The sequence below is a fragment of the Corylus avellana genome, chromosome 5 (genome assembly GCF_965113065.1).
Source record: "Corylus avellana chromosome 5, dhCorAvel1.hap1.2, whole genome shotgun sequence".
NCBI lineage: Eukaryota > Viridiplantae > Streptophyta > Magnoliopsida > Fagales > Betulaceae > Corylus > Corylus avellana.
Genome location: NC_142494.1, coordinates 20478605 through 20497060, shown reverse-complemented (window position 1 = coordinate 20497060; position 18456 = coordinate 20478605). Strand labels below are relative to the sequence as shown.

General features: G+C 33.5%; 1 protein-coding gene across 1 annotated transcript; it reads left to right on the top strand.

Moving 5' to 3' along the window:
• Positions 1–5430: 5430 nt before the first annotated feature.
• On the top strand, positions 5431–13782 carry LOC132182664 (agamous-like MADS-box protein MADS3). Its single transcript, XM_059595969.2, has 8 exons — positions 5431–5756; positions 9406–9493; positions 9604–9665; positions 9768–9867; positions 11680–11721; positions 11918–11959; positions 12039–12175; positions 13566–13782. The coding sequence occupies exons 1-8, from the start codon at positions 5575–5577 to the stop codon at positions 13654–13656; spliced, it is 744 nt and encodes a 247-aa protein (XP_059451952.2). The 5' UTR covers positions 5431–5574; the 3' UTR covers positions 13657–13782.
• The last annotated feature ends 4674 nt before the right edge of the window (positions 13783–18456 follow it).

Sequence of the window (18456 nt, the reverse complement as noted above, 5' to 3'; positions counted from 1 at the left end):
AGAAGACAAAGAGGCTGTTTTATCAAATCCTAAACCAAATCTGTCACTAGAACGCTTCTGAACATGCAACATTTTATTTAGCATTTCACTAAAGAAGTGAGTTCTAGATTCAATTAGATCATTTCGAAGGGATTTATTCTTAAAAATTAACATATGGTTTTCAGATTTGAGAGTATTGCAAACAGCAAGTGAATCACTCAAAGATTTCAACAAATTATCCCTTTCAAGCTCAAGATTCTTAAGATCCTTAACAATTTTCAAGTTAGTATTTCCAAGCATAGAAAATTTTTCCATCAAATTGTTACAGGAGTCTCGAAGATCACTAACCCCTTTTGATTCATTATCAGATGCAAATTGAACATCTGATTGATTAGAATCATCAGAATCATAAGAAGCAACAAAAGCCATATAATTAGGAGTTTCTTCCTCATCATTGTCACTCAAGCTAATATTGAAAGCTTTTTGATCTTTTCGCTTATTACTCTTGAGGTTAGCATAATCCTTGCGAACATGACCATAGCCAGAACACTCATAACATCTTGGACCACGTGGGTCTCTTTCATTTCTATCTTGAGTACTCTCTTTTTGTTTTCCAAATCTCTTGGAAATTCTATGTTCATTCTTAAAATACCTTCTAGCTATAAAAGCAAGTGCTTCATCATCTGGTGATTCCTTATCAGATAACTCATCAAAGTTTTTCCTAAGAGTTATAAGGGCAAGATCCTTATTTTTCTTAGGTTGAGGCAAAGAAAACTCATAAGTCTTAGTAGCACCAACTAACTCTTCTATCTTCATGGTATTAAAATCAGTGCATGACTCCATAGAAGTTACCTTGATTCTGAATCGTTCAGGGAGCGATCTCATAACCTTTGTAGCTATCTTAATGTCAGCAACTTTCTTTCCTCAATTTATCATGGAATTTCCAATTTTACTAAGTTTACCAAATAAATCATTAAACGTCTCATCCTCTAACATTTTAATTTCCTCAAACTAAGAAACTAACATTTGAAGTTTTGAAGCTTTAAAAAGATTAGTTTCTTCATAAATAGTTTCAAGGATCTCCCATGCATCTTTGGCATTATCACAACTTGAAATTCTAGAGAATTCAGTTTGTGAAATTGCCAAGCATAGAGCATTCATAGCTCTTTCATTCGCCATACGAGTTTGTTTTTCAACATTAGATCATTCGGCTATCGGCTTATCTGGAGTGTTAAATCCATATTCAATGATAGACCAAACGTCTATTGATTTTAAGAAAAATCTCATACGGGACTTCTAGTAGCCATAATTTGATCCATTAAAATTAGGCACGGTGTTAAAGGTTTGAGACATCTTAAACAAGAAACAAAGATCACACTCAGGAATTTAATCATTCACGGAGTGAACCCGGTTTGATACCAATTGAAAAACGCTTAACAGATAATTATCTCAGTTTATGCGCAATTAACAGATATTTAAATCTAAGCAAACAATCACACACAAGGATTTTGATGATGAAGAGGAAACATTTTAGAAAATAATCTAAAAGTAAAACCTCTCCGGGGCAGCAAAACCTAAGAAATCACTATCAAAAGATGTTTAAAAATTACAGGCACTATGAACACTTACAAATTGATGCAAGTCCTTGACTCTGTAAGATCGACAAGCCACAAACTCGTCTCTTCGCTCACAATCTTCTTCAACATGATTCTCCTTTACAGGATTCTTCCGATGTACTTCTCAATGAAACACACAATCAAACTAACAAAATCCTCTGTGAGGAACAATTTGGCTCTTGACAAATATTCTCTCTCAGTATAGCTTCTCACGAAACCTAGCTTCTAATTTCGTACCTCTCTTTCTTAAATGAGATGTATATATATCGCACGACAAAACCCTATACCTGGGCCCACATAAAATAGATGTTTTGGGCATAATTTCTACGGGGTGTCCGGACAGGTTAATGGGCTGTCCGGACAAGGCCTTGTGGAGAACAGAAATTGAGTTTCTGGAGCTGCTGTCCAGACAAGGCCTGCAAAGGGTGAAAACAGCATTTTGGAACTTTTGTCGAGCCATGATCAGAAGCTCCGATCGATGAGCGTTTCTAGTCCGATTGAAGTGAAACTTTGCAAGAATGTTCATGACACGTGAATCCTCATTGTGAACGGTAGAGATCGATTAGATTCTAAGCATTTTATATCAGTGTTTTGAGCCCTTGGATAGTAGCCTCTACACTTTGGAACCGAATTAAGCCAACAAAAATACTAACACATCTAGCAAAATAAAGAACCCAAACTCTGATACCATTTGTTGTACACAGAACTAAATTCAGGATCTTCAAAGAAGTAGAAAATGTAATAATTTAAAATAAATCAATCACACATGACACCAGAATTTAAGTGGTTCGGCTTAACAAGCTTACATTCACTGACGGAAGCGACTTGAAAAAAATTCACTATTAAAAGATAGAGTACAAAAGAGTAGTACTGAGAAACCACTCAGAGCCCAAAACCTCAGGCCTTGTTTGGATGGGCCAAATTTCTTTCTTGTTTTAGATTTTTTAAGAAATCGATGCAGATGTGTTGTTTGGATGGACCAAATTTGTTTACAAAATAAAAAAATATGAATTTGAAAACAAAACAGAAAATGTGCCAAGCCAAACATGGCAAAGTCGGTTAAGGCAACGACCTCATATTCGCTAGGAGAAGAAATTCAACTTTGGTTAGTGCCAACTGCCAACACCGAAACATGACGGTAAAAGGAAAACAAAACCACCATGTGAAAGGACTAACGACAAAACCAAAAGATTGGGCCCTACACAATTGTTGACTTGAGAAATACAAGTCATGCCACTACACAATCCATTTAAAAGCAAAATTATGGTGCACACATTCACCGAGTGGCTTGCCGCGTGGGAAAAAAAAACAAAAGAAAAAGAAAAAGAGTGGCCTCTGTGACAAAAGAAGTTATTATTGAGAGTGATGTTAGAAGTCGTTTATATGATAATTTTGTTACTTTTAAAATTATTATTAAATTTGTAGTTGATTATTATTAGATTTTAATTATTTTATTTTTTGAAAGACATTAGAATAATTTCTAAAATTACTCATTTATTATAGTCTAAAAAATCTTTTATATTTTCAAAAACAAAGACACACCGTTTTGAAAACATTTAATAAAAAATTCACTTTTAAAAACACAAAACTCTTATCTCAAAACAAAACACAATACACTTTCCTGATTTATTTTGAGGTTGGAGAGGTTGACTTATTTTAGATAAAAAATTAAATTAAATTAAATTAAAAAAAAAAAAAAAAAAAAAAAAGAGAAATTTTGAGGTGCAGAGGTTTACTTATACTTTTTTCTAAAAAAGAGAAAGAAAAAAAAATATATATAATCATAATATTTAACAAACGTACTCGCTAGAGACAAAATAATAATAATAATTAATCTCTTTTCACTTGAATTCATATCAGCTTCAAGACGTGTCACGATTTTGTGACTGAAAGTTTTATAATTTACCCAGTTTTTCATACTTTTTTGATGGAAGTTTCCTACGGTATGCAGTGTCAGGTTAACTTTTACAGAAAAAGATTGTCACACGTCAAAAGTGACACACATCACGGTTAAGTTCTCTGAGTTCATCATTTCGCTTGTAAAATAGGAAAAATAATTGAACAAAAAGAAAAGAAGATGGAATGATTCTTGAAAAAAGCGAGAAAAAAAAAAATTATAGGTGTTTCTGTGTCGTGATAACAAGTTTCCTCTTTCCATTTTACTTTGGCTGTTCGCTAATGGACAAAAAAAAACCCTAAATTATTCCTATCAAATTCAACTATAACATTTTTAATTTTTACATCATATCAATTAAATTTTACTATTATTTAAATTTTTTTTTTTTAAAAAAAAACCTCACTTTAAACTCTTAAATTACTGCACATTTTGAGAAGACTCTCACAAAGTTCAAAAACTCTTAATTTAAATCATTTAACTTTCAATTGTAGTCAATTTAAACCCTCAAATTTAACCATTAACTTCTAACGACAACACTTAAAAAGACCAAAATACTCTAATTTTTTATTTATTTTTTGAAAAAAAGATCCAACCTTATAACCTGCGGGTCTGGCCATGACCCACGTTGATGGGTCTTTGGCCAAGACCCACCATGTGTCTGCGTCGCAGTCGTGACCCAGCATGGGTCAGGAGACCCGCAACTGAGTCCCAACCAGACCCAGTCATTGGTTTTTGCTAACCCACAATGGGTTGCGTCTCTGGCTGAGACCCAGTGGGTGACCCACGGTAGGGTCACCTTGGACATTTTCAATTTTTTTTTTTTTTTATTTGTTAATTTAAAATTAAGGGTAAATTTAAAATTTTATAAAAAGTTAATGGTATAAACGTTATTGTATCACTTTTAATGTTTAAAAACTAACGAATAAGAGTTTTTTAATTTGAGAATTTTTTCATAATAGGCAGTAGTTCATGAATCTAAAGTTAAGTTTTTCCAAAAAATTAATACAAAACAATTTTGTTTTTTTTTTTCATATCAAATATTGTTTTTTTTTTTTTTTAATACGTCAATCAAATCTTACTATAATTTTAGGCCAATTTTTATTTTTATTTTTTATTTTTTGTCTCAAGCCATTAGTAAACACAGTCGAACAAAATAAAAACAAAGCAACTTTTATCTTTATTTCACGTCAAAATACTTTAAAACACAAAAGTAGTAGTACCTCATAATTAATTTAAACATCATGAGTTTAAGGAAAAGAAATAAAGCATGCTACATTATTTGTCTGATGAGTTGGAGAAAAAAAACGCGGAGGAAAGAGTACCAGGGAAAGAAACAAAACTGATTTTCTGGTGTCTTCAGATGTTTCTTGTTCTTAAAAGAAAGAAAATTGCCAAACGGTCCTTTGCCTTGCAAACAATGGATAATCCCCCACATGAAAGTAGTTTGACCAATAAAAATCCAAAGAGCGGCAGATGAAAGTGAAGGTCATTTTCAGTTAGGCGGTACAAATGGGAACAACACAGAGGCTATGACCCTTCACCATTTTCCAAAAGATGCAAAAAACCCACTGTACGCAGCTCGACACGTATCACTGCCACGTGACCACGTCCGTCATTCATTCAAGATTAGTCCCCACAGCTACCCTCATCACCCTCAGTGAAAGCGTGGAAAGAGAAGAGGAAAAGGCAAAGGGGGGGAAAAAAGCACTGTAAATATCGTTTTCAAGTCAGTTTCTGAAAGTGGAAAGAAATAGCACAAAAAATATCAGGGAAAAAACATAGATTTCTTTTACTTTCACTATATTGGGTAATTCTTTTAGTAGCAGCTATAATGGGAACAATCCTCTATTTTTCTTTTCTCTACATCTTCTCTCTTCTTTATGTAAACGCACGCGCACATTAATATGAATATTATTGTTATGTCGAAGTCTATCTTAACCACCAAAGGATTGATTGAGAGAGAGAGAGAGAAATGAACATATTGATCACTCAGATCAGAGAGCTCTTTGTGCTTTAGGTTTTGCAGAAGCTAGAGAGAGAGAGAGAGAGAGAGAGAGAGAGAGAGAGAGAGAGAGAGAGAGCATGGGGAGGGGAAGAGTTGTGTTGGAGAGGATAGAGAACAAGATCAACCGCCAAGTTACCTTCTCAAAGCGCAGGAATGGTTTGCTCAAGAAAGCCTTCGAGCTTTCTGTGCTGTGTGAAGCTGAAGTTGCCCTTATCATCTTCTCCAATCGTGGCAAGCTCTCCGAGTTCGGCAGCACCGAGTACTTTTCTCTCTCTCTCTCTCTCTCTCTCTCATTGCTGCTATATATATATATATATATATATATATATATATATATATATGTGTGCGCGCGCGCGCGCGCGTGTTAGTTTCTGCTGTATTTATATATATTGCAAAATTTTGAAGAAATATTACTTTGCTTGAATGTATTAAAGTGTGAAAGAAATTTTTTGCTTGGATTTGCTTCCACTTATTCTGGAAAAAGTTTTTCGTGTTCTTGTGGATTTCGAACGAGGATTGCGGGAGAGAAGACGAGCGCTGACAGCCACTGGTTTCATGACACGTTCCCTCATCCTTTCTTCTCTCTCTTTTTCTTTTCCCGTTGCAGATTGAAGCACAGTGTACAAGTCTATGTCAAATCGGATTGACAGGTTTTTGAATGTCGGGTTTTTTTGTTTTTCTCTTACTTGGGTTTTAATATTTAGGGTTTCTGTATCTGTGGGTCTGCTTTGCCTTTCTCAGCTTGAAAGAGGGACTCATTATTAAAAAAAATAAAAAAATTTTAAAAAAAGAGCTTGAAAGAGAGAATGTTTGAGCTCCAAAGAGGGAGAGGGAGAGAAAGGTAACTGTCTTTACTGATTTCTTAAGGTATGCAGTTCAAGTTCCTGTCAACTTTAGCAGTAATTATTAAATCTCAGTTCCAGTTTCTCCTTTTATTTTATTTTTTATGCGTTAATGATATATTATAATAATAAAACAAATGATTTGAGAATATCTTCTTTATTTGTAGCTATCTGGGATTCATTTTTAAGGTCTAGGAAGTGATTTATGGCTGATCCTTTGCTGTACATTGAGAGAAGATGTCTGATAAACTGCTTTTTGAGCAAGTTAAGGCAATCGATCTTCCTCATGTCCTTCTCTAATGTGTAACCCTAAACCAAGTTAAAAGTAATTATGGTTTAAATATTGGATCTGGCACTCTAATTAATGCAATATAACTAAATTACCAAGTTTCTAAAAGCATATATTTCGTAATGAGTCTATTCTTACAAACAAAATGAAAGGGGCGAAGAATATTAATAGACCTAATGATCAATGAAATCTCATACTTTTGTTCTCTTTCTGAAACTCAAATGGAATAGAGTCTTTGAAATTTTTAATCTAATTGATCATTAATAAACATTGTTTTTTATAAATTGTTTTGTTAAATGACAACTTAATTTTGATCACCTTTTCTAATTTTCGTTTCGGTTTCGGTTCAATAATGTAGCAAAAATTGATTGATGTGAAAAAAAAAGTGAAAAAGTAAAAATATTTGGTATGAAAAAATGGAAAAAATTTATTTTGTAATAATTTTTTTATTTGAATAGTAATAAAAAGTGATTGATGTAATGTAAAAAGTAAAAAAATGTTAAAAAAATGAAATAATAGGTTGCCTTTACCTTTGCCAGAACCATTTAACAAACGGACCCTATATATATATATATATATATATATATATATTTCTTAATGTGCATTTTCTTAATGTGCATTGTGAATCATAATAATATTTAGATAGCAATCTGTAATTTTTAAATATTTAATTAGGGGTCCCTTTAACAAAAAAGATGAAAAGAAATAAATTGCCCTGAATATTTTCAACATAAAACTTTTTACCTTGGAATTAGGAAAAATTTTAGGAAATAAATTGCCTTGCGTACATATATATTTATCATTAAAAAAGTGTTGAGAACATTTAAGGATAGGACCCACAAGATAAAACTGGCATAATAGTGGTGCATAAGGCACATCAATGATGACTAGATAAAACTGACATAAACTGTCATCTTTCTAACATTACTTGAAGTGTTCAATTTGAAAATCTATCAACTCATAGGACTATAGTTAGCACGTTGTTCTCATTAACTAATTAACTAATGAGTAATGGTGATAGACCATTTTTTTTTTTTTTTTAATCTTTTTTTATTCTTTTAAAGTAGGTGTAACTTTCAAAATTACCATTGAATCAAAATTTAAGTATGATTCATCTAAAATTTAATAGTGATTTTGAAAGGCACATCAGTTCTAAGAGGATAAAAAAATGGTCCTTAGCATTACTCTTAATTAATAAGCTTGCAAAAGTTGGTGTGAGAAGAGTTTTCAAAGTATTCCACTCCTTTCTTTAGGTTTAGTGAGAGAAGTTCTCACCTTTCCTTAGAGCATTCACAGCAGCTTCCTCGTCATTTTTTTTTACATTTAAAGATCAAAACTACTTTTTGTTTCCTTATGTCAAAATACACCAAAATAACTTCTCTTAATCATTTCTTATATCATTAAAATATTTGTTTTTTAATTATACTATATATATAAGATGAGAGATGAGAGAGAATTGTGAGAGGAGAGAGGAGAGAAGAGAGAGAATCATTTTTTTTTTATATATTTTAATAATCATAAGGATTGCAATAGTTCTACTGTAACAATTCTAATATTTAGGATTCATTTAGGGAGTCTGCTGTATGATTTTTTTGTGATTTTTTGAACATATTTCCTAAACTTAGAGAACAAACTTTCTATAAGGAAGTCTGCTGGGAATACTCTTAGAGAAAATCATGTCTTCTAGTGAAACCTCTCCACCTCTTTTGTGAGTTGCCCAGGAGAGCAGGTATGGATCTCATCTCCATCCTCCTTCCCTCCTCTCTCCTTTTTTTCTAGTTTTCTTTCATTTCTTTTTTTATATTCCTCTTTCTGTTTGTCGTGTAAAAGCCGGTTCTACTGTTTCTTTGTCTTCACCATAAGTAATGCTATAAGTCATTCTTGTATCACTTCAAGAATGATGTTGTTTCTAAAATCATCATTAGTCTTATAATTGATCATTATTGAATTTTGATCAAATTGTGATTTTAAAAGTCACTTCATTCTTAAAGTGACACAAGAGTGATACAAAAGTGACTTCTAAAATTACTCCACCACCACCCCACTTTTAGATCCTCTGTACCCTCTTCAGCCTTTGTCCATCCCCCTCAAGCGGTGAAGGTCATGTGCCTCCCTTGGATGCGAGATCTTGGTCTCTTCAACTCAAATTTGCCGTTTCTCTACCTATCCCCACCAAAGCAACAAATTGGTTGTTTTGTTGAGTTTTTCTATGGGTTACTGTCTCCCATTCTATAAGAGTTCATATTTATGTTGTGGAGACAACAAAAAACATTTGTCCTTTGAGCTCCAATATTCAAGCACCTTTCTCCGGGACATGGCTATTGAGCTCCTTGTCTTCGGGTCTAGATTCGACTTTTACAGTGCTTCCCTTCCTGTTACGGTCTCCAGCTTCCATGGTTACCGTTGCAGATGACTTCACCAGCAGGCTTCTTTATGGTTTGCATTAAAAACGCCTTGTGCGGCCCCTTTCGTGGTTTTCACCCCAAGAAGCATCGGACTGGGCAAATTTTTGGCCCATTTTCAGTTATTTTTACTGTTTTTAAGCACAGTATTTTTTGTTAATTTGGGTATTGTTGTTGGGAAGCTCACTCCTTAATATTTTGTTTCCTTATAACCCATTTCCCATATTGAGAGTTTAAAAAAAAAAAAAAAAAACAAACAAACAACTCATAGGGTTGATCTTTTTGTTTGTCAATTTGCTTAATTACCACTTGCAAGGTTATTACTTAGTCTCTATTAATATAAACATTCAACTAATTACTTTTGTTTATTATCAGTGTGAGCAAAATCCTTGAGAGGTATCGCCAATGTTGTTACTCACTAGATCGAGACAACAACGTTGCCGATGATCAGGGATCAGCACAGGTATCTTTTTTCTTTCTTTCTTTCTTCTTCTTCTTCTTCTTTTTTTTTTTGAATGAAGATTATTAGTAAATATTTTAATATACTTGTTCTATTTTTGTTTTTCAATGTAGGTCTCATATGGGGAGGTCTCAAGGGTACGGGCCAAGTATGAATCTCTTCAGCGTTTAGAAAGGTTGATTCACATATCCAAATTTCCATTCAATATAGAGATGAAAATCATTCAATCTCTGAGCATATAAATCAATATCATCACTTGCATATATTTTATTTTAAGGAATCTGCATGGAGAAGATCTTGAACAACTTAGTCTGAAAGAATTGCAACATCTTGAGAAAAAGCTGGACAAAGCTCTCTTACAAGCTAGAAATCGGAAGGTATATACATATCCATATAAGCACATAACTCAAACTCATGAACATCTTCTTTTACAAATCTGAATATCAAGTCCGTAACGAGGTAATTTGGCCCGATACTATAGCTTGATGTGAAAAAAAGTAAGATTTTTTTTTTTTTTTAAAAAAAAAAAAAAAAAAAAAGTGAAAACGTAAGAATGTGTAGAATGAAAAAGTGAAAAATTTTTGTTTTGTAGTAATATTTTTATTTAAATAATAAAAAAAGTAATTGATTTGATGTAAAAAGCTATAGGAATGTTATGAAAATAAAAAATTTTGATAAATAGTTTGGGGCCCCAAAGGCCTTTGCCAAACGCACCCTTAATATAGGTTCTTAGAGCGACCCTTCTTCAAATCAAGGGTTTGGAAATAAACATCTCTCTATATAATCTTGATGTAAATAGATTTACAATCGTAGCAATTGATTACTATTGCAAAACAACTCAAAAACTCCTAAACTCTTACTTACTCAAAGACCCCAAATATAAAACAACTTACAATTAAGAGAAGTGCGGCACTTTCTAATTTTTTTTTTTTTTTTTTTTTTCAAAAATTAGTTTTCCAAATGATGTGTTACAGTTACACGAGATTTATCATTTTGAAAAATGTGTCATCAACTCATAAAATGGTAACACATTATTTGAGAACCAACTTTTGGAGAAAAATTTAGAGAAATGTAGCATTTCTTTACAATTAAAGATTCCTACTTCTAACTAAAATAATTGAGAGGCAAAGAGATGAATGGGCATCAAGTCCCAAGCATAGAGGGACTGTAATAGAAACCACTAGTTAAGGCGTGGGATCGACTCTCCACAATGAAAAATCACTTACACAAGCTTGATTAGTATCAGCCGCATTAGTTTCTACTCATGTCCTAATAGAGGTGGGCCATGCTATTGTTCAATTGGTCTTAAGGGAGCGTCTGTGGTTCTTGTCATCTATGTTTCTCCTGAACAATTTTTAGAGGATAGGTGCTACTATAGTCATACCCAAATAGAGTAGCCACAATTGATTGCCCCCTCCCCGTGCCCTAATGAAAAAAAAAAAAAGAAAAAAAAAGAAAAGAAAAAAAGAAGATACCATTAATGGAATATGGTATTAATGGAAAATGATTTGTTATCATTATTCTAATGGGTATGGTATTGATCATTTGACCGCCTTTCTGCACCATAAAAGTTCTTAATCAAACTTTGAGCAGGTTTACGTACATGCAAAGCTGCTGCTCACTTGCACTAAGAAATGTAGCATTTTTATAGCATAAACATGCTAGGTGAGTACATAAACATACTCAAGATCAATTTTACTATACTTTTTTTGTCCAATCATAATATTGTTAGCAAATTAAGGATCTTTGGCTCATTCTCATAAAGCATAGGGCACTATGGATTAGAGTAAATAGATTAAAATGTCTTCGGTCTTATCGTAAATAGAAATGATACCTTCGAGAGAAATAAAAGAGCAGAATAAAACAAACTAGTTAGACATGACACCAAGATTTAAGTTTTTAAACTATGACAAGTTTACATTCGCCTGGGTAGATGATTAACAAGAAACCACTATCAAAAGCTAAACAAATATTTCTGCTGAAATGTGATTCTAAGTTAAATCTGATTGAATATACACCAACAATGACAGATTGGTACCTTTACAAGAATCAACAGTACTGCCTTCAACACAAGCATTTCCACTGATGTTTTTAATTATTAAGCAAAATTTTTCTTTTCTCTTTTTATCAATTTGTCAAGATCATAATGCCACCATGATTAAAAATCAAATTTTCTTCTCTAAATGCAGACACGGGTGATGTTAGAACGATTAGAAGAACTCCGCAAAGAGGTAAAGCATTCAAAACCAAGCCCACATATACCTTTGCTTTCATTAATTCTTAAGAGTGGAAGGTGATATCATTGATAGTTCTCATGAGGCTCTGTGATTGAAAATGTCAAGTGTTGAAATCAAATTGATTTGCAGGAACTTTTTTTCTTTTTCTAACCAATATATCATTTTCTTTGCTTTCTGCATACACTGGCAGGAGCACCAACTAGGAGAAATAAACGTACAGCTCAAGTCTAAGGTTTGCACTTGAATTCCTGGCCGTGTTATGGAATATGTACATAATAGTATTTAATGTGTTTAAATATTGAAAATTGCAGCTTGAGGAAAAACGTCAACTTGTTGAAGATATTGAAGGTCCAGCAAACCCTACCACAGTAGCGCGAGGCAAACGTCTTAATGTGCGCACTTCACCCACCAATCACGCAGAGGTACCGGAACCCAACTTACAGATGGGGTACGTAGTGATTTTTTCTCTCTCTGATCCTGACTGTCAACATAACATTTTCTTCCTTGGTAATCCTGCAATTAGTCTCTATTTTATGCCCACATTGTGATGTGAACTCAGTAGTAACAAAACACAGTAAATGATAAATCAAGTTGATTCATAGAAAGAACCTAAACCGTTTGACAAATAAAAGGTTTAAAGATAATAATAATCAACCATTACAACCCCAAGGGGTTGGCTAGGTGGTGCCTATTGAACCGTAAGTCCTTGAGCAACCGTAGAAGTCAGAGGTTCGAAACCTACTAAGTGCAAATTACTTCTTGGGACCATACCCCTCTACAATGTTTCATGTAGGATAATTTTCAAGGATGCTCTATACGAGTGGGTCCCCTACCTTGTGGGGTTCCCGTCATTAAAAAAAAACAAAAAGGCAACTATTACACATTGCCCATATATATGCATGCATATTAGAATGAAGAACACAAGAGAGTACAACTAAAAAGGTTTAGACAGAAATACTAAAGACGCTGAAACCAATGTAACTAGGTATATATAGCAGCTGTACACCTAGGAAATAAGCCTTGAATTAAGGAGGATTGAGGCCCCATGTTTCCTGTGATAGATGACATTGTTTTCCCTTGAAGTCCGGTTGCCTCGCACAGCCGTAATAACTCTTTTAGAATTTAGTTGTTGGCTTGATCTTCAATTATCAGCTGAACAATGCATACTAGTGCATAACTTCACGTCGTGGTAGAATTGTTGGGAAAAATTGACACAATTTGGTCGAATGGTGACAATCAACCCAGATCTAATCCACTTGATGTGAATCCACGAGTAACAAAACACGGGAAATGATAAATTAAGTAAGTTTGTAGAGGGAACCTATATCTTTAAATTCGTAAAGACTAGACCTTTTGATTCATATAAGGAACCTAGACCTTTTGACAAACACAAAGTTTGAAGATAATAATCAACCATAACTTTATTATTGACAGTTTCTTCTTTAAATAGAAGAATGGCTGCATAGAAGAAACATATATAGGAATTCAACTAGAATTCTAAATTATCTAAGTGACCGAATAGGACTATTAACTCGATCTAGACTAGGACGTACTCTACTGAGAATCAGAAGCGAACTCCTTATGATCTACTCTTTATTGGACTCTTACACGACTTTGGGCAAGACCATATAATTATGATTACATCACATTTATTATTACGGTGGCCTTGGGATCGTGTTAAGGAGCTTAAAAAGTACTTTTAGGGGGGTCAGTGTTAGTTTAGTAAAAAAATTGAAAAAACTTTCTTTTTCTCTTTTCTCTACCAATTCATGTCAATAAATCTTATTTAAGAATTTGCAAGCAAAAGATCTATGATAAAGATAATTTTATTGAAACAGGTACCATCAATTATCTGTTCCCCAAGAAGCAGCAATGGAAGCAATGGCATTAGCAGGTGGGAGTGGGCGCAACGAGGCATGGCTTCTTTGAAGTTCCCACAAGCTTTCGGACGTGTGCTTGCATGTGTGTCATAATGTGAGCAGATCGAACCTGCCTAGTTCTCTAATTGATGGCCCTTATTGTGTGATTATAATTACAATTAGTGAAGTATTTGAACCAACAAATCACAAATAAACTTATTATATATATATATATATATATATATATATATATATATATATATATATATATATATCTATGAATGTTTGTGATATAATAATTAAGGAACATGCTTAATTTGATTAGTACTTTTGAACATTGCTGTACCTTGGAAAAGAATTTGTAAATGATGGTTGTAAACCTTATTAATTAATGAAACCTTGAGATCCAAGAGTGTTTACCTCACTCTTCTTCCTCTTGGTTAGTTTACACCACCACTATCAGTTTTCCATGTTTCTCATCTTGGATTGCCAACTTGAGGAAAGGAAATTTTGAGGGACAACCAAGGAAGAAAAAATATCTCCATCCCAACTTTTTGCTTATTCCCCCCAATTGGAAGTTTTTTAGCGAGAGGATTTTTTATGCAACTTGTTATGTATGGTGGGGTTGCATAATTAACACACAAAACTCACAACTCTTCCTAAGGTCCATTTGAGTTTGTAATTTTAAAAAATGCGATTAAAATACCGATTTTAAAATGTGCAATTTGAGAATGTGATTTTTTTTTTTTTTTTTTTTTTTTTAAAAAAAACACAATTAGAGCGTTTGGTAAATTCGTATTTTGATATTTAAAATCATAGTTTAGCCTTTAAAATTGTGTGTTTTCAAAAAAATACATCATTATCTGCGATTTGCAATTTTTTAAAATAGCAATGCCGAACAATTCATTTTCTGTGATTTTGTTTAAAATCACATTTTTTGTTTGTAAAATTGCAATGCCAAATGCACGGAGACTCTCGCGAAGTCCATCTTAAACTTATCCGGCATGCTCGTTCAAACTGATATGGACTCTGGTTGGAACACGCATGTCTTTCGCCTGTTCTTAATGAAGTCGAAAATGGTCTGATTTACATTAATTTTCCTCACTTTTGGTCTACTGCACCCTATTCGTATATATACTAATCAAACTGATCTCATTGAATTAGCTAGGTTGTATCTTAGAGATTTACTCGGCTATAAAGTTGGTGATAAAACTCCACAATTCTTATGCCAAACTTTGCTACAGAATAATTTTGTGGTGTAAGTTTCAGATTCAAAGTTTGGGCAATATTATTGAGACATATGAAGATAATTTACAATAGTTGTTTTTAATTAAATTAATGTTTTATTTCTTATCATAATTCTCATACGTTACATATTGATAGTATAATTATTGTATTCCTTGTCTCATTCAACTAGAAATAGGTAATTTTATTGTACAATTTTTATCAAGCGAAGAAAGAAAAAGATGTAGACAAAAATACTTTAATGTGTAGACATATACTACTACCTGGACTACCTTAATCTGTGTCTTTCTTTCGCTTCTTTCTTTCTTTATATTTTTATGGGATAAATGCAAAATTGATCCTTGTGGTAGGCATAAATTACAAATCACTTTATGTGGTATAAAAAATAATTTATAGGTCCATGTAATTGGCTTAAATTACAAATCACCCATTGTAATATAAAATATTATTTATAGGTCCTCAATGTATGCCAAAATAACAATTTACTTCCTGAAATTAATTTTGGTTAAGGAACTTAACAAAATATGTCTCTTTGTCAGCTAAGATTACACATCAGCCCTCATTCCACGTCATACTGCTATAGTAAATTAACCTAATCTCTTATTTCCCTAAAATTTTACCACATGCATAACTCTCCCTCATCTTCATATTCCTCAGGCTACTTCACAAAATACGATCGTCAAATTCTCGCAAAATTCTCCCAAATCATGGCGATGAATATGAAAATGAGTAAGGGTTATGCACGGATTAAAATTTCGAGGATAGAAGAGATTTAGTTAATTTATTGTAGCAGTATGTATGACATGACAAAGTAACAGATTCTATTTAATTACTTAAACGAAAATTGATTTTATCGAGTAAACTATTATTTTGGCCTATCCTAAGGACTTATAAATTATTTTTTATACTACATGGAGTGATTTCTAATTTAAGCCAATTAAATAGACCTATAAATTATTTTTTATACCATAGGAAGTTATTTGTAATTTAGGCTAACTACTAGAACCAACTTTACATTTATCCCTATTTTTATATACAACGTTTATGACAGCTGGATAGCCTATGGGCCAGTATGAGAATTAGATTGTGCCTTCTTTGTTTCAAATTTCAATCAATCTATTTCTTCATATGCTTTTTAGAACACCGTGAAATCCAATAATGCTGGAATATTTTTTTGGTATTCTTGATCAATCTGTCACCTCCCTTTGCCAAAAGTTTCTGAATTATTTCCAATTAATAAGAAAGTTAACGTGATAATGATAAATATAAAGCACATTTTTATAATATTTCGGTTGTGGGCAATCTTTTCAAAAATCAGTTGCCAAAATATCTATTCCAAGTACTATGATTCCAAATCTAGCGGTACACATTGCTCCACCTCTGATCATATGCAACGAAAGTCCTGCCTTTTCCCCCGATCCATGAGGAATTAATTTAATTAACAGGTTCTAATGTATTATTAATTTAATTCAGAGCTTTATCTTTAGGGATAGGGCAGGTAAAGAAGAATCAGAATCTAGTGCTGTATTGATGGTTTCAGGTGTTGTACAATTGAGGGTCCAAGTCATGTCGACAATTTAATATATTTGAACCTAACTTCATATATGGTTATAGTGAAGCAAAACATCATAGGATTCCCGATAAGACGTCACTGTTTGTGATATTAAAAACGACATGGTATGATTGATGGTATTCTTTAAAGATTTAGCTGGTGTTTGATACCTTTTTTAAGGGCTGTATTTTTCTTTTTCTTTTTCTTTTTTTTGATAAATTGTTTTGATGTAATGTAAGATAAAGAAAAAGGAGATTTTATTTTTTTATTTAAAAAAAAAAAAGGTGAAAAAGGACCGACAAACAGAAATAGTGCTATTCACTTTATCTTGAGGCCTACCAAACCTGAATCCGTATTAACCATCAGGAGCTCTTAAATGTCAATATGATTTGTCCTTGTGAAAGAAATTGCACGTGAATGATTGTAGCTCATAAACATAAAGATCACAAATATCATTGAGATGGAAAAAATTAAAAATTAAAAAAAAAAAAAATGAAAAGATAAACTCAATACTCGTTCCATCACATTGTCTTTTGTTTGTAATTTTGAATTGTCATTCTCAAGGTACAGCAGCTAAGTACACTCATACTCTCCCTACCATGTTCTTGGAAAAATGATAACAACAGTACTGCTACTTCAACGAATCCTTCGTGAGCTTTGAGATTTGGGCAATTGGTGGGATTGTTTGGCAAATGGTCTTGTTGCTGTGGTAAAAAATGTTGAGGTAATATAAATAGTAATAAAACCTAAATAATGTGATATAAAGAGTGAAAAAAGTTCAAATATTTTGATGTTAAATTTTTGAAAAAAATGGGGTATGAACAATAACGAAGGGAAAGCTTTGCCGAACAATCCAACATTGGAGTGCAATTAGGAAGTAATCACAAGGGCCCGAGTGTATTAATGGAAATAAAAGCTTTAGTATATATATATATATACATCGACTATATTTTAATAAGATGATAAGACGAGAACATGTCTTTTAATGCTTTTGTTTTTAATGAAAAGTGTTTTTGTTGAAAGTACTTTTTGTAAAAGTTGTTATTTTTCTAGTGTTTGGTAGACTCTTCGAAAATAATCAAGACATTGCCGGAACCCTATCAAGACTTCACCAAGCCAAGACCCAACCTAAACCCTAGCTGGATCTAGTCTGAACCACGCCAAGACTCCGCCCGGACTTCACCGAAACCTGGTCAGGACTCACCAGGACCTGGTCTGGTCACCATCGAGACTTGACTGGGACGCCTTTGGGATCTAGTCGGGACTCGTCGAGCCCTGATTGGGCCACAACTAGGACTTCGCTGAGACCTGGTTGGGACATTGCAGGACCTAGTCAAGACTCACCGGGTCACCACTCGGACTTTGCCGAAACCTGGTGAGGACTCACAAGGACCTGCCCAGGCTACAACCGAGACACCGCTAAGATTTGGTCGGGACTCACCAAGACTTCACTAGGACCTGGTTGGGCCATCATCGGGACTTCACTAAGAACTGGTCGGGACACAACTGCGACCAAGTAGGGTCACTGTTGGGACCTAGTCGAGACTTACCGGGTCACTGCCCGGACTTCACCGAGACCTGGTCGGGCCACCACCGGGACCCGGTCGAGACACCGCCAAGACCCGATCAAAACTCGTTGGGACCCAGCCAAGCCACCTTCAGGACTTCGCCAGGACCTAGTCGAGACTCGCTAGCATCCAACTGAGCCACCGCCGAGACCAAACCAAGTCATTACATGGACTTGGTCGAGACATTATCATAATTTAAAGTTTAATATAATTGAATGAATATATATATATAATTTGTGATTTTTCATATGAACAAAACATTGAAAATGTTTTCAAGAAAATTATTTTTCAATGAAATGTTTCCGGTGGAAAACATTTTCCGACAAAAAACATCTTATGTCGAAACAAACGAAGCCTTGAGATTTTACAAATTTCAATAATTAACCCTCAAATGAGGAGGCAGGAAATGATTTATACCTCTTGAGAAGCATAAGCCATTTTTTTTTTAGCCATAAACCCCTTATTTTCCATAACTTTTATAAATAATTTATGTTGTTCATTTTTT

Bases quoted from the DNA above. Each gene is read 5' to 3' on its own strand.
- LOC132182664 (XM_059595969.2), top strand. From the start codon at position 5,575: ATGGGGAGGGGAAGAGTTGTGTTGGAGAGGATAGAGAACAAGATCAAC. The intron at 5,757-9,405 runs GTACTTTTCTCT...GTTTATTATCAG, and splicing joins TCCGAGTTCGGCAGCACCGA to TGTGAGCAAAATCCTTGAGA. The intron at 11,960-12,038 runs GTTTGCACTTGA...TGAAAATTGCAG, and splicing joins ACGTACAGCTCAAGTCTAAG to CTTGAGGAAAAACGTCAACT.